The 21723-nt window shown below is 55.3% G+C and overlaps 1 protein-coding gene and 1 pseudogene across 1 annotated transcript in view; both read right to left on the bottom strand.

The window, feature by feature from the left end:
• Positions 1 to 2212: 2212 nt before the first annotated feature.
• Positions 2213 to 10557, bottom strand: LOC132249238 (zinc finger protein ZFP2-like; annotated as a pseudogene).
• Positions 10558 to 15677: 5120 nt separating this feature from the next.
• LOC102566152 (zinc finger protein 850) overlaps positions 15678 to 21723 on the bottom strand; it is a 33928-nt gene continuing 27882 nt past the window's right edge. The window contains exons 12-13 of the mRNA XM_059725194.1: positions 21000 to 21116; positions 15678 to 18292 (exon numbers count right to left, since the gene is read on the bottom strand). Of these exons, the coding sequence (XP_059581177.1) occupies positions 16569 to 18292; positions 21000 to 21116 (1841 nt within the window). The 3' untranslated portion in view covers positions 15678 to 16568. The remainder of the gene's footprint in view (positions 18293 to 20999; positions 21117 to 21723) is intronic.

Here is a 21723-nt window from a genome sequence, read left to right as displayed (position 1 = left end):
ATAAGAGAATGCAAAAAAGGGAGGGAGGGAGGGAGGGAGGGAGGGAGGGAGGGAGGGAGGGAAGAGTATCAGGGTGACAGTATTTGGATCTTGGGGAGCATTGGATTTGCAGCTGAATAATAGGCTTAGCAGAGCTGCTGACCAAAAGGCAGAATGGTATGTTAAAAGTAACACTGCAAGACACTTAGGCAAGCATTTTCCTAACAATAGAGTACTGTTGTAAGAGATATAGCTCACTGTGTACAAGAAACAAGATGTAGACCTCTAGCTATCATTAGGAGATAAAGCACAAGCAAGACCTTGGAAATGGTGAAGACATCAGCAAGAAACTTCAAGTGACGGAGAGAAGCAGAGGTCAGGGTTTTAAGCATGCGCTTGTGGTGGGAGAAAACTCCCTGGGGTTCATTGTCTAGCTGCATAGGAACCAGACAACCACGGGTAAAGTTTTACTGCAGTATATTTGCTCGAGCAATGACCATTAAGCCAGCAAAGAGGCAAAAATGGCCCCCCCTCAAGGGTGAGGCGATCTTTTATACTTTTTACAATAAGGCAAGACTATAGGGTTGACAAAAGCAATACTTGGGCGGTGCTTTACAAATCTTTATAACAGCATATTTCTATTACGCTGAACTAGCACTTTTTAAAAGCTAAAAGTTAAGTAACAGTAACATTATGATACACTAGCAAGACCTTGCACAGTAGTAGATACTTCTTAAGGACACGATCACTGTACTTAGAACAATGGCTTCTTTGTCTTATCTTGTTTCTTGCTGTAGCTGATTTTACAGCACACAGAAACAGATTCACTTGCTGCATTTTACTCAGAAAATGCTTCACACAGTTAAAATGATTACTTGACACAAGCAAAGGCTTAGCTACGATTCTGCCTTGTGGTCAGCAGCATTGCTAGGCCACAGGTCATGCCTTGTATTCAGCTGCAAAGCTAATACTTCTTAATAATCCAAATTATTGTTAACCTAACAGTATGCTATCAGAAAACTATTCTATTTTAGGGTAATAACAAACATGCTTACTACACGCTCATAGCAAGAAGACATGTAAAAGAATGATGTGCAAAGGCAACTGCATGCTAATAAAGAAAGCCGTAAACAAAGGCGGAGCTTAAGATGGGAACAACTAAGGGCGGAGCAAAGGAGAGACAAAGGTGGGGTAAATGTTAATGAGTAAAAACCAAGGTATATAAATATGAAAAGAACTAATGTTCATTGCAGCTCCCCAATTTGTTGAAGCTGGCCCAAAGATGTGTCCACTTTGAATAAAGCTGTTGACGAGCAATGCATGCATCGACCCATTTTCTCCCTACTTGCTGGGCATCGCATAGAGGCAGGGTCTAAGAAAGAGCAGGTACCAAGTGCTGCACAGTTCTGCAGAGGCTGAAAAGCAAAACAGTAAAAAAGGCTAATAGGCTGGCGGTAGCAGCTCCTGGCAGACCCCACTGGGCATGGGCAGGTCTGGGAGAAGGCTGATGTGGGGGTGAGGAAAGGCGAGGTCAGGGAGGAGGGTAGGGAATGCTTCCTCAGCCATAAATGCACTCCTCCCTGCAACTCAGGGGCTCATATGCCAGAAGCCCTGGACCAGGAGGAAGGAGAAAGCTGGGAGGCAGCCAAGGAAAGTCCCTGGGTGTCATTTGAAGACAGCGGTCTGGGGGAAGTCACCCTATCATTAAGGCACTTCTTCCCCTGGGACTACTATCTGCTTTTAATTCATGATGGGGAATGCATAGGCTCCAAGCCTGATAAAAAGATCATCTCCTCATCACACGGAGAATATGCAGCAAACACTATCTGGCACAGGGACACGTGGCTCAGGACCATACAACCCCCACCAACAAAAGAAGAGAGAGACGGCAGCGGAAAAGAGGTCCAGAGGAGTGATATGGAGGACAGCCACAGTGACAACAGCAGCAGCAGTGGGTCCTCCAGTGGAAGCTGCAGTGACAATGAAGAAGAGACCAGTTGAGCAGAGTACCTGACCCCAGAAACGGGGCATGAGTAGGTGTGAAGGGAGGGCTGGTTGGAGAGACCAGAAAGGACTGGGTGCATTGTGTGTGTTTTGCACGTGGCTTCAGACATTGTAATGGGTACGGGTGGCCAGCGGGCCTTTGTACGGGTGCGCAGGTGCACAGGAGTGTGGGTGCAAGGGTGCAGGGTTTTTTTTTTTCTGTAACAGGATCGGTTTAGATACATATAACCATATATAAAGAGAGAAATATATTTTTACAAAAAACAAATCTCATCTCCCCTTCGTTGGGGCTGATCTCTGCCTGAGGTGTTGCTTCTTACCCCTTCCCCACAATCAAAACTTGGGGGTGAGCCTCTGGGTTATGGACTCCCACTGTGCCCTACAAGGGACAAAGCCTGGGGGAACGTTTTGTTCAGGTCACCAGCATGGGGGTGCTTCTCTGAATGCACCACTGGTGGGTGCTGAGCAGGCAGACATCTCCCAGGGCTTCCTGCACGGCTGGCAGAAATAGAAATGCTTCTGGGTGTGGATGTGCTGATACTGGGACAGATGGGGGAAGCTTTTCCAATACTCAGAGCACTGATGTAGCTTCTCCCCTGTGTAGATGCACTGGTGTTCGGCACAGGCTGCCGGAGTAGGTGAAGCTCTGCCTCCACTAAGAGCAATGATGTGGCTTCTCCCCCTTTGTGGATGCACTGCTGCTGGGCCAGCTTGGAAGAGGGGGTGAAGCTCTTCCCACACTCATAGCACTGATCTGGTTTCTCCCTTTTGTGGATAAGCTGGTGCTGGGCCATATGGGAAGAGTGTGGGAAGCTCTTACCACACAGAGAGCACTGATGTGGCTTGTCCCCTGTGTAGACATGCTGGGGCTAGGCCCACCTGGAGGACAGTGTGGAACACTTCCCACATGCAGAGCACTAATGTGGCTACTTCCCTGTGTGGATCAGCTGATGCCTGGCCAGGCTGGAGGATTGGGTGAAGCTCTTCCCACACTCAGAACAGCGATATGGCTTCTCCCCTGTGTGGATGCACTGGTGATGTGTCAGGCTGGAGATGCAAGTGAAGCTCTTCCAACACACAGAGCACTGATGTGGCTTCTCCCGTGTATGGATGAGCTGGTGCCGAGTCAGGTGGGAGGATTGGGTGAAGCTCTTCCCACACTCAGAACAGCGATGTGGCTTCTCCCCTGTGTGGATGAGCTGGTGCTTGGTCAAGGAGGAGGAGCGGGTGAAGTTCTTTCCACACACAGAGCACTGATGTGGTTTCTCCCCTGTGTGGATGCGCTGGTGCTGTGTTAGGCTGGAGGAGTGGGTGAAGCTCTTCCAACATGCAGAGCACTGATGTGGCTTCTCCCCTGTGTGGAGGTGCTGGTGCTCAGCTAGCTGGGAGGATTGGGTAAAGCTCTTCCCACAGACAGAGCACTGATGTGGCTTCTTCCTTGTGTGGTTGAGCTGGTGATATGTCAGGCTGGAGGAGTGGGTGAAGCTCTTCTGACACACAGAGCACTGATGTGGCATCTCCCCTGTGTGGATGAGCTGGTGCAGGGTAAGGGTGGAGGACTGAGCAAAACTCTTCCCACACACAGAACAACGATGTGGCTTCTCCCGTGTGTGCATGCACCTGTGCCTGGCCAGGCTGCAGGGCTGCCTGAAGCTCATCCCACACTTTGTGCAGCAGTGTGGTTGCTGCCTCTTCTGCACACACCGGTGCTGGGACAACTTTTGCCAGCTGATGAAGTTCTTCCTGCACTTGTTGCAGCGGTGCGTCTTCCTCCCCAAGTGCATCCGACGGTGCTGAACCAGGGAGAAGAAATGGGTGAAGGTCTTACCACATGCGACACAGCAGTACTGACGCTTCTTCCTGTGCACATGTTGTTTTTTGAGCAGCTCCAAGCTGCGCACAAAGCTCTTCCCCCTTTTGGTGAAGCGGTGGGGGAGCTGTCCAGAATGGACCTGGTGGTGAGCAGCCAGGGTTGAGAGGCAGGTGAAGCGCTTCCCACACGTGGCACATACATGGGGCTTCTTCCTAGCATGTCTTATCTTGTGCAGAGCCAGGCGCGAGGGGCAACTAAAGCTTTTCCTGCACTGAGGGCAGGAGTGGCCTCTCGCCCTGGGCTTGGTAGCAAGCTCCTGCCTCACTACCAGCTCCTCCACACTGCCCTGGTTTGCATGCAGTGTCTCTCTCCAGTGCGCCTTTCCTTTCGTTCTCTTCTGGTGTCTCAGCATGACATATTCATCCCTGCACCTTGGGCTGTTTCGGGCTTGTTTCCCTTCTTCACTCCAACGCCCAACTACAAATGGGACCTCGTTCACTGCTACATTCTCCTGCTTTTGGGGCATCCCCTGGCCCTTGTGCCACTGGTCCTTCGCTGGGCTCAGGGAATCCACCTCACCCATACTCCCCAGGGAAGCCCATGGTGGCTCCAGCTTTCCAGGCCCTTCCTCAGGTCCCTGCTCCTCGGTTCTGCTCAGCAACCAGGCATGTCCTGCATGGGAGGAAGAAACACCAGATTAGTCCCTGCACTGCTGCCAAGGGGCAAGCACTGCTATTCCCTGTGCTGGGATGGGCCTCAGAGCAGGACAGGACTTGGCACTTGTGTTTTCTCTAGAAAACTAGGTATTTCTGCCAAAGGCCCAAGTGCCAGCGGTGAGGCAGTGCCAGGTCCCTGTGCCAGTTTCATCTTCCCTACTCGGTGGGGTTAAGCTGCAGACTCACAAGGGTTTCTGGCCCAGCTCTCAGCCCCATCCTCTCAGGCCCTATTAAATTACTATTTAATTACTATTAAACTTTACCTGATACTAAATGGGCAAGGGGCCATGTCAATCCTTGGGGGTCTTTGGCAAAAAGACTACTGACACTTTGAATTTCAGGGCGTGGAATAACACCTGTCTGCACACGTGACAGCACAAGCTATTTGAGGTCAGCACCCTGAAATGGCAGCGCAGGACAGGTCTCCAGTTTCCAGGCTCCCTTTCACCCTGGGCACAACGCATTTTTGATAGAGGAGCTGAGTGAAGGGGACAGCCACAACTCACCTAACAGCAGGTCCTCCGGCCTCAAGATTGCCCCACAGTACACATCATCACAGACCCAGAGCTCGACCTGTTCTCGCTGGATGCGGCAGATCAAGTCAGGTGTGGGACCTCGATATCCTGCTTGGGCAGTGGTTAGAGAGTTTATTCACTGGTACTGTATTCAGAATAAGTAATTGAAATTTGATGAATGGAGGCAATGAACTCAAGGATTATACTAAGGACTTGAAGGACAAGGGAGAATGGACATTTAGGATGAAAGGGAAGGCATAGCAGGGGGAAGAGGATGGTCCTTTTCATCCAGGTACTAGACATATGGTCATAGGAAAGCAAACACCAGTGCAATTTCAGGCAAATGAGTGGAAATGAGTTTCAAGAGGACACACTAGGAGGAGAGGGAGGAAATCAGAATAACTGCCCAAGGAATGGCTGTTAGTGCATTTTGAGGCACAATGAATGGCAAATGATATGATCATTGTGAGAAGGCAAAGGGAAATCATGTTATTAAGGGGAAAGACTCCAGGGAAGGCGGCTGGATCAAATGGGGGAGGAATATATACAAGTAGGAGATGTGAGATGTCTGTTCATGGACAGAGCAGTGGGGAGCAAAGGGATTTAATCCCCCGCCCAAACATTCATGAGGATGAAAGTGTTAATACCAGGAAGAAGGCAGAAAAGGATCTTGGAGTCAGTATTGATGCCAAAATGAACATGGGGCGACAGTGTGGGGACACGGTCAGGCCACAGTTGGAGTATTGTGTCTAGTTCAGGGCGCCGCACTTCAGAAGGGATGTGGACAGCATGGAGAGGGTCCAGAGGAGGCCATTCACATGATCGGGGGGCAGCAGGGCAGGCCCTACGAAGAGAGGCGACGGGACCTGAACCTATTCAGCTTCCACAAGAGAAGGCTGAGACGGGATCTGGTGGATGCCTATAAACTTGCCAAGGGGGACCAGCAGGCCATGGAAGAGTCCCTGTTCCCCCGAGCACTACCGGGGTAAGAAGGAACAACAGCCATAAGCTGACAGAGTAGATTCAGGCTAGACATCGGGAGGCGCTACTTCACTGTCAGGGCGGCGAGGAGCTGGAACCAACTTCCAAGGGAAGTGGTGCTCGCTCCAACCCTCAGGACCTTCGAAAGAAGGCTAGGCAATCACCTAGCCGGGGTCGTGTTATCCCAGCATCCCCCCTGGCATGGGCGGGAAAGTCGGACTTGATGATCTGCTTAAGACCCTTCCGACCCGACCAGCTATGAAACTATGAAGATGACAACAACACTGCAGAGCTCACATGGCTCGAGGGCAAAGCAAGAACCAGAGCTTTACCGAGGGAAACGAGGGCTTGGTAGTTCCTCAGCGTCTGGTCCCGGTAAAGCCCCTTGTCCTCCTCTTCCACCAGTTCCCACTCCTCCTGTATGAAATACACTGCCACATCCTCAAACACCTCCCGGAGCTGCAGGCACAAGCGTTACAGCATCAGTGTCTCCTGCCCCGCTGCCCCCAGCCCCCACGGCCCTGTCTGCACGCACTCTGCACTACAGCCCTTTGCACGCTTAGCCAGGACAGACAGGGGTACGCTACTCAGCTGACACGTGACATGCAGGGATCCTGGTTTTGTCTGTTTGAAAACTGCAAGTTCTCTCATAAAAGAAAAAAAATTGCTCCCAACCCATAGTCCCCCAGCCCTGCTGCTGCCCCACACTCCCCCATAGCCCCCTGGCCCTGCTGCGGACTCGCTCCCTATGTACAGCCCTGCTGGCACTGCTGGTCCCCTCAGTCCTCACCCACAGCACTCTGCCCAGCCCAGCCCTGCCTGCTCCGCGGCACCCTGGCCGTGGCTGCAGCCTGAGGGAGGTGCTGACTAGTGCAGCACAGCCCACGGGGTGGTAGGGAGGGCTGCCAGCTGCGGGCTCAGGCTCCCGGTCCTGCTGCCCGCCTCCTGAGGCCTCCATGGCAGAGAGCAGGACACGGCGTGGCAGGACAGAGCAGGGTGGGACAGCTTGGTGGTGGTGCCACGAGCCGAGTTCCACCATGGCGAGGAGCCCTTGCCCACAGCGGGGGTTGTGGCACAGACTTGTGCTTCCCGCTGCTGCTGCGTGGGCAGGGGGTGAATCACCATGGCGGTGCTTGGATCGCAGCAGCAGCATCTACCTTCCCTGCCTGGCCCCACTGAGTCCTCATCAGCCAGGACACACCATTAATGACCTCCACCTCCTCCTGGCAAAGGGGGGCCAATTCAGTGTCCTATGGGGCACGGACATGTCCTGGCTACCACGCAGCCCATTCTCACCAAGGCTCCAGGCCTTGCAACGGAGCCTGATGCAAACACTGCTCCCTCCTCAATGCACACCACATCGTCACTGAGCCACACAACATGGATCGTGGCATCAGAGGGTCATCCACCTGGGCCCCTACTGTTCTTATAGGACATCCCCTGCTTACAGTGCCCCGCTGCTGTCTACACTGCCAGATGGTGCAATCCCTCCAGGAAAGACTGAATCAACCCCGCTCCAACATCTGGTCCAGGAAGAGACAAAGGCTTGTGGCAGGACACTTTCAACTCCCTGGACTTCCCAGTGCTGGCCTCAGAGCAGCTGTCCTTACACCCAACACTGCAACACAAACCTGAACATGGAGTTGTGCAACCAGAAATCAAATGCAGGCTGGGCTGTGTTACGCACGGTCCACACAGGGACTGTGCAGTCTTCTCCGATTAACTGGATTAGCTGCTGTGTCCCCTTTGTGTGGGGGGGTCTTGACTTACATCCCCTCTCCCAGCACTGTCCCCCTTCCCACCACGCTGCCCCTCTGCACTTGGTATCCAAAAGACTCTCTCTATTTAATAGTCTGGTCTGTGCATATCCTTCAATTCAAACTTATCAAATGAGTGTGGAATTGAAAAAACCTGTGCTGCACCTTTGATTCAGGTCATTCGTAAGCTGCAAATCCATCCCGGCTTCTGCTTCCCCTCACACTAACACACATAATCAGCAGCCAGGTGTGCAGCTCACTCCTGCCAAACTGATGGGCTGGGGGGACCCTGCTGGCATCAGCTGCAGAGACCCTCTGTGCTCCCCAGTCCTAGGCAGGCGGGAGAGGCCTTGCTGGGCTCAGCTGTAGAGACCGCTGCCCCGGGCTCCCTGGTGCTGGCTGGCTGTCACGGCGTACCCAGAGGGGCTCTTCCCTGGTGCCTCAGCTCTTAAAATGTCCCATTTCAGGGGTTCTCAACCCTTTGTGTGTCAGGACCCATTTGTAAACATCCATGGCCAGTCCCAACCCAGTGCCCCTCACCCCCAACCCGCTGCCCCCCACCCCCAGGGCCCAGCACCCCAGGCTGTGGGGCAGGCAATGGGTGTGTTGGGCCGGGGTGGGTGGGGCAGGGGGAGCCCCAAGCAGTCTTACAGGCTGCAACTCTGTCAGCCTGAAAAGGAAAAGCAAGGTATCCCATGATTTTCTCTTTTAAAGGAGAATCCATTTTGAAAGTTTGATCACAACCCTTTCAACTATTCTTACGACCCACTTTTGCATCGCACCCCACGGGCTGAGAAATGCTGTCTTGTTTCATCAATGCCTAGAGGCAGCCCAGGCAGCACGTCTGCAGGCAAAGGCAGTCCCAGCTGCACAGACTCTGACCAGACCTTCCCGTGCCAGCACCCCTGGCTCTCTGCACTCCGGAGCGCGCGCCTGCTAATGCAGCCTGGGGGCTTTGCAGTCTCTATCACCACAGACTTCTCGCTTTTCAGGTCTCTGCTCCCCAAACTCTTGACAGAAACTCTTTCTCCTCCTGGGCTCTGTCCCAGCTGCACTCCCACCCCCACCACCAGCTGGTGCCCTGCTCACCTCCATGCTCTGCCCCTGCTTCGCCGGCCTGCCCTGCCCCTCCTGCAGCTGGCCCAGCCCAAGCGTCAGCGAGCCACTCTGTCCCCGTGTCCCTGGGGAGGGTCTCTGCAGCTCCAGGTTTACAGGCCCTTCCTCTGGAGGCTGCTGATCCGCTCGGCTCAGGGTCCCAGCACCTGCGGGTGGAAGAGAGTGCACAGGTGAGCCCTGGGGTGGGGGCAGGGGAAAGCCCTGCTCGTCCCCTGCACTGGCCTGGGGTGAAGGGAGCTGGAGGCTGCAGTGTGTGGAAGAGGGGGGAGAAGGGAGACAAATTGTTGTACCGGCAAGAGCCCCTTGAACCCTTGTACCGCCACATGAGCCCCTTGAACTGCACCAGTGCTGATGGTGATCACGGCACCATGACCTCGCTCCCTGTGAAAGGATCCGGAGGGATGCTGGTGTTGTGTCATGTCCACATGTTGGGGTGGGGAATCCAGGGTCAGTCTACACCAGGACATGTGAAATGCTCCCAGGGGCACCGGGAGAACAAGAGTCGCCGACCTGCTGGAGCACAGACCCATCAAACAGTTCTGGCAGAGAGATTTCTGCACTGGGGGACAGGGCCTCCTCTCACAGAAAAGGGGAGACCCACCGCTCCTCACCTCGCCTGGGGAAGGGCCTGGTCTGGGGCACCTGCCTGGGGACCCTCCACGTGCTGACAGCTCCCAGGTCTCCCCTGTCTCGGGGAGCTGCAGCAGGACGGAGGCCTGGGTGAACTGCACCTGGCCCAGCCAGAGGCCACTGGAGACTCATTTCCACATCAGCTGCACCAGCCTCTTATTGACTGATATTATTACAACACTGATTGTTAGAACAGCAATTACATCACTGGTTGTGACCATGGCAGCACGGCAAGAGCCAGTCACTTACAGCATCTTTCTGAGAGCAGCGGTGCAGGGAGTGAGAAAGATCCTGGGCCTCGGACCACCCTCAGTGACCAGAGCCCTGTCCCACCCCAGCCACACAGGTACTAACCTTGCGGCGCTGTCCCGGGCACGGGCAGGCATTGCAGCCGCTCACCCCAACCACAGGACAGGCGCTCAGGCTCCTAACTGCACGCCAAGACTTCATCCCGCACCTCACCTGCCCCTGGCTCCTTGGACTCATTCAAGAGCCACCGGCTACTGCCCGCTCTGCTCCGCTCGCTGTCCCCCCGTGCAGCGCTTGTTTGGAGCCTGCGACCCCAGTCCCACCGTTTTCTGCTTAGTTGTCCCCCGAACTCAACTGACCTAAACCCAGCACACAACACTAATAATGGCGGGGGGCGTGGGGAGGTAACTGCTACTCTTTGCATGTCGATCCTATGTTAACCTTGTACATCAAACAGGCGGGTAAGGACCTGGCTCCGGGTTGGGCGGGGCTCCTCTTCGGGGACATGAGGCAGCTTGACCTCGGGCCCTGGGGTTTCCCGCTCTCTTGCCTCCTCCAGAGGCCTGTCCTTACGACGAGTCTTCAGCTGCTGCCCCCAGGAATCACCAGGCTCCGGCAGGGCCCGCGGGGGCTGCATCTGGTCTATTGACCCCTCCTCGCCCTTCACACGCACGGTGACCTGGGGAGGCGGGCGGGGCACACGCAGGATGGCGGCGGCCGCGGGGAACGGCCCGACGGCCACCTGCCCGCGTCTCCTCACGCGGGGGGCGGGGCCTGGGTCTCCCCAGGGTGCTTTGCGGCGGGGGGGGCAGGGCGGGCTCTCACTTCCCCCTCAGGTGTGGACTGCAGACTGTCCCGTCCGATTTGCATATGCAAATCCCCCCGCGCAATGATTGGAGGAATGGGCAGAGCCCCGCCCCGCCGGTGCCCGGGCTCCGTGCGCATCGCGGCCGCCCCGCCCCGCCCCTCGGGCCCCGCCCCCGGGATTGCCCCACCCCCCGTAGAGCCGCGTGTGAGCGGCGGGGGCGTGTGTCAGTCCGTTCCCCCGCCGCCCCGAGCGCCGCTGACCGCAGCGGCGGGTCGTGCCGCGCTCCCGGGGCAGGGCTGGGCTGAGCCCTCCCCCCCACACCGACCCACCCGGGGCAGGGGCAGGGGCAGGGGCAGACAGACGAGCCCGGAGCAGCCCTGGACCCGCCCGACTCCTCGTGCTCGTCTCACGCCGCTCCGCGGTCTGCCCCGGCCGGGAGCTCAGGACCCAGCGCTGCAGCAGCGTCCGTTCCCTGCCCTCGCACCGCCCGCTGGGACCGGTGCTGCGCGTGCAGGTGTGCCAGCAGTGACACGCACGTGGCACACGCAGCGTGCCGGGGGGCGCGTGTGAACTGCAGCGTGCGGGTGTGAGCCGGGCCGGGCCGGGCCGAGCCGAGCCGGGAACAGGCTCCAGAGGAAGGGGCTGCGCCCTGGAGCCCAGGGGAGCGGGGCTGGCGGCAGGAGAGGCAGGCAGGTGGCAGCAGCGCAGGGGGAGCCGGGGACCACGTCCGTCCACGGCTACATGAGGACTAGGGCAGAGGCACACCGGTTTTGCACACTTGGATGGACCCGGAGGGGCCGGACTTTCATTCTCAATTCCCTTTGTGCAAAAAGGAAGTTGATTCCCTACCTACACGGACTTGTTACCATGGTTCATTTCCCCTGTGCCGGAAGACGGGCGTGAGAACCCAAAAGCTTCCTGAAAAAGACACTTTTTGTGCGCTTTCTTAGGTATCATCTCCGAACAAAGAGTCCTCGATTTTTGTGTTACACGGCAGTACTCCACGAGGTACCCCTCTCCAACTGAAGGGATCAGAGCAGGTGCACAAGCGCTGTGGGAGGTGTAGGGACTCTCCTCCCCCCACAGAGCAGAGCCAGACCACCGCTGGGGACTTAACATATACCTTTTAACACGCATAATCAGGGGGTAAAGTGGACCCCACAATGCCCCAGGGGGGCAGGATTCAACAAAGGTTAGACATTTACAGTCATTGGCAAAAGACAGGGTTAACAAAATAGGTTCAAATGACCCCAGCTAGGTAATCGTGAAGCCCTCTCCTATAGACCCCAGGGTAGGAGCCAGCACCACTGCCCTCGGAAGTTGGTTCCAGATCCTAGCCGCCCCGACAGTGAAGTAGCGCCTCCGCGTGTCTCGCCTGAACCTACCCCCTAACAACTCCTAGCCATTGTTCCTTGTTACTCCAGGAGGAGCTCGGGGAAACAAGGTCTCTCCCAAACCCCACTGGTCCCCGCTAGTAAGTTTATAGATGGCCACCAGGTCCTGTCTCAGGCCTCTCTTGTGCAGGCTGAACAGGTTCAGGTCCTGTCGCCTGTCCTTGTAGGATCTGCCCATTTGTCCAATTGACCCAATCCTCCAATTTGTCTAGCTCACTCTGAACCCTAGCTCTACGCCCCAGCATATCTACTACTCCCTCAGGTTGGGCTAGCACATGAGTTTGCACGGGAGTTTGCACAGCGGGGACATGAAGGGGCTACCCATGAGCACTCAGTCCTGAGTTGGCCCCCAACTGCCCAATGTACAGCACAGCACAGCACCGCACAGCACACCCCTGGCAACCAAAGCCCGCCCCACTCTTAGGAAAGCCGTCCGGCATTGGACATCAGGTAAAGGGGACAAGGGACCAACCCTCCCCTGCTCCATTAAGGGACCCTGGGAATCCCCCGGCCACTGGGGAAGCCAGGTAGCTAGGGGATCCCCCTACGGACAGCGGTTTGAGCCTACCTGTTAAGCAGCAGCAGCAGGTGGTGAGCCCCACGTGGAGGCACTAACACCCACCTGCACCTGGAGAAGAAGGTCAGGCTGAAGAGCGAGCCTCAGCAAAAGGCCGCAATGGGTGGACACTGGTCACTTAACAACTAAAGCCACAACATGCATCAATTGCCCCACCAATAATCCTGCACACCAGCTACCAAGCCCTCACACCATCGACAGATGATGCATCTGAGCTGGAACAACCGACCCCAGCAAAGAAACAATGTAGGGTGATCGGAGGGTGGGAGATTCGGAGGGTGATCGGAGGGTGGGAGACTCCCTGGTGCGGGGCAGAGAGGGTGCCGTCTGCCATCCAGACCCCTCTGCTCGAGAGCTCTGCTGCCTTCCAGCAGCTAGGATCAGAGATGTTACACCAAGACTCCCTAAACTGGTCCGCCCTAGTGACCACAACCCATGCTCCTTGTCCTGGTGGGCACCAACGACATGCTGAGAAGTAGCCCTGGGAGGACCCTAGGACACCACAAGCGCCATCACCCTCCTTAAGCTGCTGTGCAGTGTGTGGGGCTGGTGCACACTGCTGGGCCCAGCTGGACCCTCCCAGTGCTGGCTGGGCAGGGGCAGCGGGGCCTGTCCTCTCAACATCGGTCAGTTCCAGTTCGCACACTACAGGGAGGGCCTGGGTCAGAGCCCAACAACCCTCCTAACCGTGTCCCTCGAGGGGTAACATGGGAGGTTTTCCCCTGGGCTGGGGGAAAAGCTCAGCAACACACTGACCTTATCTGAAGAGGAGGAGATTTGGGGAGGGGCATTGGTATGAAGCCTTACTTTTCCAATGTCCTGGACTAGGCAAGGCGCGATAGGAAACGTTCGGCCTGTGTGTTCACATGGGCACCTTGATCTCACCTTCACCATTGCAACGTGCAATGGAGGTAGGAGCCGTGGCCCGCTGGGCACCTGCACCAGGCACGAGTGCCCTGACAGCCCCTGCCTACTGCTGCTGCTGCTGCCGCCACTGCGTACCAGGGCTGCGCATTATGGGGGGTATGTGGGGGGTCCCCACACCCCCACCCTCCCTCACCCCCGCACACTGCCCAGCCCAGCTCCCTGCTGCCAAAGCCCCACCGACCCCCCCAGTGCAGGTCCCGCACTGCCACCAGTCCCAGCCCCGTGCTCTGCAGTCCTGCTCAGCGGCAGCCCCTGCTACTTCCCTACCTGCTTCTTGGAGCCAGCAAGAGACCGGGAAGCAGAGCAGGGCCCCGGGGCCCCCACCTGGAAGCGGTGCTGGCAGGGCCAGGCCCTTCCACCCACAGGGGTGGGAGCGACGTGCAATAAGGGATCTTTAGGTTTTGTGTACACATGACCACGTCGCTCTCACCCTCATGGGTGCAAGGTCTGGGCGGGGCACATATACCCCTGACAGGTTGTCTGCATACCACTGCTGCTACCAAAGACTGGCACCCACCATCACACAGAGGATGCCCCAGAGGAAAGAGCAGGTCCTGAAGGACTCAAGGATGCAGAGCACACAGCAGAACACAGCCAGGACGTACCTCCGAGAAGGGATCTGCCATCCATGGGGTGAAAGAGGGGAGCGCTTCCCTTAGTCACCGCACCACTCCTCTTGCCCTCCAGTCTCCCTGTGCCCTGCAGCCCTCAGCACCCTCCTGCTCTCTCCATCCAGGGGAGCTGCCTCCCCACGTCCCACCCCAGCCCCTCTGCCAAAGGCTCAGCTCCCCACTGCTGCCTCTGCTCCTGGCCACGGCCAACTCAGAGCAATCATGTCCCGCTCCTGTCCCAGGGGAACAGAGTCCTGCAACTGCCTCTGGTGCAAAGGCTGTGCTATGTGGGCCCTTGTCTTTGACATCCGCCCCCAGCATCTGGGCATGGGGTCTGTCGCTCAGGCCCTCCTTCCTTGCTCCCTGACTTCGGGGCAGCCTCAGGCAACTATCTCAGCAGGAGCCCCAGCGTGCAGCCCAGCTACCTGTGTGAACGCGCTCCCCTGCCTTCTGCACACAGGAACAGCTCAGGCACTGCCATGGAGGAAGGTCTCCCTCCCTGCAATCCTCCCTCCCTTTGGGGAGTGGTGGTAGGGCCAGACTCCCAGCCAGGGGCCAGTCCCCTGGGCATGCAGGGGTCCCTTGGGCAGCTGAGCAGCAGTATACGTCCCGAGGATCATCATGCAGTCAAATGGCTGTGGCACTTTCAGGAAGGCCTCAGTACTCTGAGTGGGAGATTACAATGTGCTGCACTTCACCAGGAGAATATTTTTATACTTCCAGAGGGGAGGGAGGACCTGCCACCAGCTGCACTGCCTTCACCCCTCCTACCGCACTGCACTCACATAAGGGACACAGGAGGTCTACTGCCTCCTGCCCAGGGTTCATTCAACACGGCAGGGTCCTGGCTGCACAGCAGGACAGGGGAGTGAAGCCCTGAGTGGGACCAACTCCTGCTCCTCAGGGTTAGCAACAAGCTCTGCGTAACAGTGAATCCTCTGAAAGACAAGGGTCTGGGAAGTCACAGAGAGATCACAGGGGACACAGACACCAACCGCAAGGTACCATGTTCAGTCCAGGAGCTTTGCTAGCAGGGATGTCATGAGAGAATGCAAGGGAGGAAGGGAGGGAAGGCAGGGAGAGAGAGCAGAGAAGAGCATTGGGGTGACAGTATTTGGATCTTGGGGAGCACTGGATTTGCAGCTGAATAAAAGGCAATAACCTGTGGCTTAGCAGAGCTGCTGACCAGAAGGCAGAATGGTATGTTAAAAGTAACACTGCAAGACACTTAGGCAAGCATTTTCCTCACGACAGAGTACTGTTGTACGATATATAGCTCACGGTGTACAAGAAACAAGATGCAGACCTCTAGCTATCATGAGGAGATAAAGCACAAGCAAGACCTTGGAGATGGTGAAGACATCAGCAGGAAACTTCAAGTGACGGAGAGGAGCAGAGGTCAGGGTTTTAGGCATGCGCTCATAGCAAAAAGACATGTAAATGAGTGACATGCAAAGGCAACTGCACACTAATAAAGTAAGCCGTAAACAAAGGCGGAGCTTAAGGTGGGAAGGACTAAGGGTGGAGCAAAGGAGAGAAAATGGTGGGGTAAATGTTAATGAGCATCAACCAAGGTACATAAATATGAAACAAAATCATATTCACTGCAGCTCCCCTGTTTATTGAAGCTGGCCCGAAGCTGTCTCCACTTGGAATAAAGCAGTTGACAAGCAACTTGTGCATCGATCCATTGCCTCCCTAGTTTTGGGCATCACATAGAGTCGGGGTCTAACAAACACCTCAGGGGGTGGCAGTAGCAGCTCCTGGCAGACCCCACTGGGCATGCGCAGGTCTGGGAGAGGGGTGATGTGGGGTGAGGAAAGGCGAGGTCAGGGAGGAGGGTAGGGAATTCTGCCCAGCCAAAAATGCACTCCTCCCTGCAACTCAGGGGCTCATATGCCAGAAGCCCTGGACCAGGAGGAAGGAGAAAGCTGGAAGGCAGCCAACAAAAGTCCCTGGGTGTCATTTCACGCCAGCTGTCTTGGGGAGGGCACCCTACCGTTAAGATACTTCTTTCCCTGCGAGTACTATTTGCTTTTAGAGAAGGATGGGGAATGCACAGGCTCCAAGGCTGATGCAAGATCATTTCCTCCTCTTCTCCTTGCCCTGCATGGGGGCTTACTTCTACCTGAGGTGTTTCTTCCTAGACTCTCCCCACAATCAATCCTTGCGGGCCAGCCTCTGGGCTCTGGATTCCCACTGTTCCCTACAAGGGGCACAGCCTGAGCAAAATCTTTCTGCAGTCCACCGGCATGGGGGTGCTTGTCCGAATGCAGCACTGGTGGGTGCTGAGCAGGCAGACATCTCCAAGCCCTTCCTGCACTGCTGGCAGAACTAGGGATGCTTCTGGGTGTGCATGTGCTGATTCCAGGAGGGGTGGGAGAGATGGGTGAAGCTTTTCCAATACTCAGGGCACCCATGTAGCTTCTCCCCTGTGTAGATGCACTGGTGTTCGGCACAACCTGGAGGAGTAGGTGAAGCTCTCCCTACGCTAAGAGCAATGACGTGGCTTCTCTTCTTTGTGGATGCGCTGGTGCTGGGCTAGGTGGGAGGATCGCGCAAAGCTCTTCCCACACACAGAGCACTGATACGGCTTCTCCCCTGTGTGGATGCGCTTGTGCTCAGCCAGGTGGCAGGAATACCTAAAGCTCTTCCCACACTCAGAGCACTGATACGGCTTCTCTCCGGTGTGGATGCGCTGGTGCACGGTCAAGGACGAGGACGAGGTGAAACTCTTCCCACACTCAGAGCACTGATGTGGCTTCTCCCCCGTGTGCATCAGCTGATGCCGGGCCAGGTCAGAGGACCAGATGAAACTCTTCCCACATTCAGAGCACTGATGTGGCTTCTCTCTCGTGTGGATCAGCTGATGCTGGACCAGGCTGTAGGATGAGGTGAAACTCTTCCCAAACACAGAGCACTGATGTGGATTCTCCCCTGTGTGGATCAGCTGATGCCGGACCAGGGCAGAAGACCAGGTGAAGCTCTTCCCACACACAGAGCACTGATGTGGCTTCTCCCCTGTGTGGATGCGCTGGTGCTTGGTCAAGGAGGAGGACTGGGCAAAGCTCTTCCCACACTCAGAACAGCGATGTGGCTTCTCCCCAGTGTGCATGCGCTGGTGCTTGGTCAGGGAGGAGGATTGGGTGAAGCTCTTCCCACACACAGAGCAGTGATGTGGCTTCTCCCCTGTGTGGACCAGCTGATGCCGGACCAGGTTGGAGGACCAGGTGAAACTCTTCCCACAAACAGAGCACTGATGTGGCTTCTCCCCGGTGCAGGTGCCCTGGTGCTGGGTCAAGTTGGCATAATGGGTGAAGTGCTTCCCACACTCAGAGGACTGATGTGGCTTCTCCCGCTCGTGGATCAGCTGATGCCGGGCCAGGTGGGAGGGGTAGGTGAAACTCTTCCCACACACAGAGCAGTGATGTGGCTTCTCCCCTGTGTGGATGCGCTGGTGCTTGCTCAGATTGCAGGATTGGGCGAAGCTCATCCCACATTCAGAGCACTTATGTGGCTTGTCCCGTGTGTGGATAAGCTGGTGTCGAGCCAGTTTGGACAAGGAGATGAAGCTCTTCCCACACACAGAGCAAGGATGACGCTTCTCCCGTATGTGCATGCACCTGTGCCTGGCCAGGCTGGAGGGCTGCCTCAAGCTCTTCCCACACCTTGTGCAGCCGTGTGGCTGCTGCCTCCTCTGCACAGAGAGGCTGGTCAAGCTCTTCCCACACGTGGCACGTACATGGGGCTTCTCCCCAGCATGCTTTATCTTGTGCAGAGCCAAGAGTGAGGGGCAGCTAAAACTCTTCTTGCACTCAGGGCAGGAGTGGTCTCTCCCCCTGCACTTGGTAGTGGGCTCCTGCTTCCCTCTGAGACCCCCCATACTGCCTTGGTTTGCATGCAGTGTCTCTCTCCAGTGGGCCTTTCCTTTCTGCCTCTTCTGGTGTCTCAGCAAGACATATTCATCCCTGCACCTTGGGCTGTTTCGGGCTTCTTTCCCTTCTTCACTCCAATGCCCAAATAGAGATGGGACCTCCTTCACTGCTACATTCTCCTGCTTTGGGGGCATCCCCTGACCCTTGTGCCACTGGTCCTTCGATGGCCTCAGGGAATCCTCCTCACCCATACTCCCCAGGGAAGCCCATGGTGGCTCCAGCTTTCCAGGCCCTTCCTCAGGACCCTGCTCCTCGGTTCTGCTCAGCAACCAGGCATGTCCTGCATGGGAGGAAGAAACACCAGATTAGTCCCTGCCCTGCTGCCAAGGGGCAAGCACTGCTACTCCTTCTGCTGGGATGGGCCTCAGAGCAGGACTGGACCTTGGCACTTGTGTTTCCTCAAGAAAACTAGGTGTTTCTGCCAAAATCCCAAGTGACAGTGGTGCGGCAGTGCCAGGTCCCTGTGCCAGTCTCATCTTCTCTACTCGGTAGAGTTAGGAGTCAGATTCTCAGGGTTGCTGGCCCAGCTCTCAGCCCCATCACCCTAGGCCCTCCTGCAAGAAACACGTGGGACATGTGCGTTTTGACTGTACCCGAATGGCTTCATGTTTTAAGAGGTGGAGGATGAGACCAGAGGGATCTGCTCAAAGGAAAAATGAGGCTCTCAAAGGGCTGCTGTATCCCACAGCACTGGTGGGTCCAGGGGCGGATGGTGCTGAGCCCTCCACCTGACTGGGCTGACACGCTCCACATGCCCCAGTGCTTTGGTGAGACCCATCTGCAATGCTTGCCCTTGATCTCTGGCAGTCCTGAAAGCAGCATCTGGTACAAGGGTGAACAGCCTCGGGGTGCATGTCCAGGACTTGTCACCAGTCAGGAGCATGTGCTGAGCACTGCCTTACACAGCTTGGTAGCAAAACCCATCACATTTCATGCATTATCCCTCCAAGAAATGTTCTGGGAGTGGAGGATTGAGAGCAGTGATCTGCTTCCTACCTGTTTCAGGGGCAATGTCTGGTGCAGGGAATGAGCCCATGGAGCTTTCCTCTGCTAATGAATCCCAGGCAGCCTCCACATCACAGACAGCTGCACTGGGACAAAGGCCTTGGCACAAACCCGCACACGGACTCTGGGCTGAGCCTCAGGCTTCGTGACACTCGGGTCCCCAGAGAGGAAACATCACAAGGGGAGAATCTGGTACAAACAGTGTGGGGTTCACTTCCCCCCACAACATGACATCTTCTGAATCCCACCCACTCCACCAACCACTTCATGCAGCCTGAGCCCAGAGTTACACACGACACGTGCTCGAGGGCAACCGGACCAGGCGACAGCAGGGACAGCCCCAGCATCTCTCTTGTCCAACGAGAATGGCTTTGGAGGCAATAATCCCAGAAGTGAGAGACTGCCCATGAGGGTGAAGATAACCAGGGCAGAAGAGCCTAAAGATTAGTCCTGTTTAAGTCCTCATAACTACACCCTCCTAGGACTAGTTAGTGCGGTGGAGCTACTTGTGGCAGGGCAGTCTCTACGAAATGCCACGTTGCCACCCCTCAAAAAGGTGAGTGCAGAGCACCTGAAAACCTTGGCTCCCACTGCCTTGTGGGTTACTCTTGGCTGGGAAACAGATAGGGGGAGCCTGCCCCAACAGAAAACCCCTGGTGAAAGCTAAGGAAGGAAAGTGTGTGGCAGGGTACACCTTGCAGCAGCTGTCACTTGAAGCAGAAAAGTTTGCTAAAAAAGCAGCCTCTCAAGCTGCAAAGAGAGGAATCTCTGAAGGAGCTCCAGCAGGGCCAGGGCCAGGGCCAGGGCCAGTCACAGTGTCAAAAATGATCCAATGACAGGAACAAACTTAAAGGGGGCTAAGCCCTTCCCTTTTCTGTCTGTGTTTTCCAGGATGTGGACCAGCAGTGAATCATCACGAAGTTCACTTGGTACAAAGAAGAGTTGAGCTTCAATGCGTTCTGCAGTCATTGTCTTGCTTGCGCAGCTGTGTTTGTGTACCGTTATTGCTGTAAGTGGCTGTGATGTTAACTATGCTAGACAAGGAAATGTAAGCACAACTTCTGGATGGGTTCTGGAATATCTGCAAAGTGGCTACAGAAAATGGTACATCCCTGGAGCATGGCCTCCTGGGCCTCAAATATATCAGTCACGCCAAAGACCAAGAAGAGCGGATTGACTGATTTTTTTGTATTCTCATCCTTTTCTTGGTTTCCTTTTGACCCTAATCTACAATGGCACAAGCAATACACATGAACCAACAAGGAAAGCATTGCCCACTGTATAAAAGGGGCAGAATTCCCAAAAAAACATCTGCTCCCACAAAGCTCTGACCATGGGATGTTCCTCTGATCTAAAAAGCCATCTTAAATATCAAAGAAAACCGTCAACTTCAGTACTGGAAGAGCTTAAAAAACTAACCCATAATTATCACTGATGAAAAACTGTTTGGCTGGTAAGGAACTTCAGGATTAGACAATTTGGCATGAGAAAGTTATTAAAGTAATGGACAAACAAAGGAAGAGGGTGCTGTGTGCATGCTCTTACTCTGGGGAGTTGGGGGCGGTCGTGCATTTCTACGTGAACAGCGGGAAAGCCAGAAACAAGCATCTCCCATGCCCACCAGAGGTCACGATGCCAGCACCACCAAAAACCGCTGCTGTAATGTCTAAAGGAGCCATGTGTCAGGTTGTATTGCAGGGAGGAACTTGTAATAATTACTATTAAAAGTAACTTAATATTAAATGAGACAAGAGGCCATGTCTATTCTTGGGGGTCTTTGGCAAAAAGACTGAGAGTTTCCACAGTTTGAATTTCAGGGGGTGGAACAACACCCGTCTGCACACATGACAGCACAAGCTATTTGAGATCAGCACCCTGAAATGGAAGCACAGGGCAGGTCTGCAGTTTCCAGGCTCCCTTTCACCCTGGGCATGGAGCATTTGCGAGAGGGGAGTCCGGTGGAGGGGACAACCACAACTCACCTGGCAGCAAGTCCTCCGACCTCGAGATTGCCCCACGGTCCTCATCACCACAGACCCAGAGTTCGACCTGTCCTCCCTGGATGCGGCAGATCAGTTCAGGGGCAGGGCCTCGATATCCTGTTTGGGCAGTGGTTAGAGAGTTTAATCATTGGTACTAAATGCAGAACAAGCAACTGAAATTTGGGGAATGGAGCCAGTGAACTCAAGGATTAGACTAAGGACTTGAAGGACAAGGGAAGATGGACTTTTAGGATGAAAGGGAAGGCATAGCAGGGGGAAAAGGATGGTCCTTTTCAACCAGGTATTGGACATGTGGTCATAGGAAGCAAACACCAGTGCAATTCCAGGCAAATGAGTGGAAATGAGTTTGGACAGGACACACTAGGCAAGAGAGGGAGGAAATCAGAATAACTGCATAAGGAACAGCTGTTAGTGCATTTTTAGGCACAATCAATGGCAAATGATATGGTCATGGTGAGAAGGCAAAGGGAAATCCTGTTATGAAGGAGGAAGACTCCAGGGAAGGCGGCTGGATCAATTGGAGGAGGAATATATTCAAGTATGAGATGTGAGAGGTCTCATCATGGACAGAGCAGTGGGGAGCAAAGGGATTTAAGCCACCGGCCAAAAGTTCATAGTTTCATAGTTGGTAGGGTTGGCAGGGACCTGAGTACATCATCACGTCCGACCCCCTGCCGCATGCAAGAATGAATGCTGGAGTCAA

Source organism: Alligator mississippiensis, chromosome 1 (assembly GCF_030867095.1).
Source record: "Alligator mississippiensis isolate rAllMis1 chromosome 1, rAllMis1, whole genome shotgun sequence".
Lineage (NCBI taxonomy): Eukaryota > Metazoa > Chordata > Crocodylia > Alligatoridae > Alligator > Alligator mississippiensis.
This window is presented reverse-complemented; position numbering and strand designations above follow the sequence as displayed.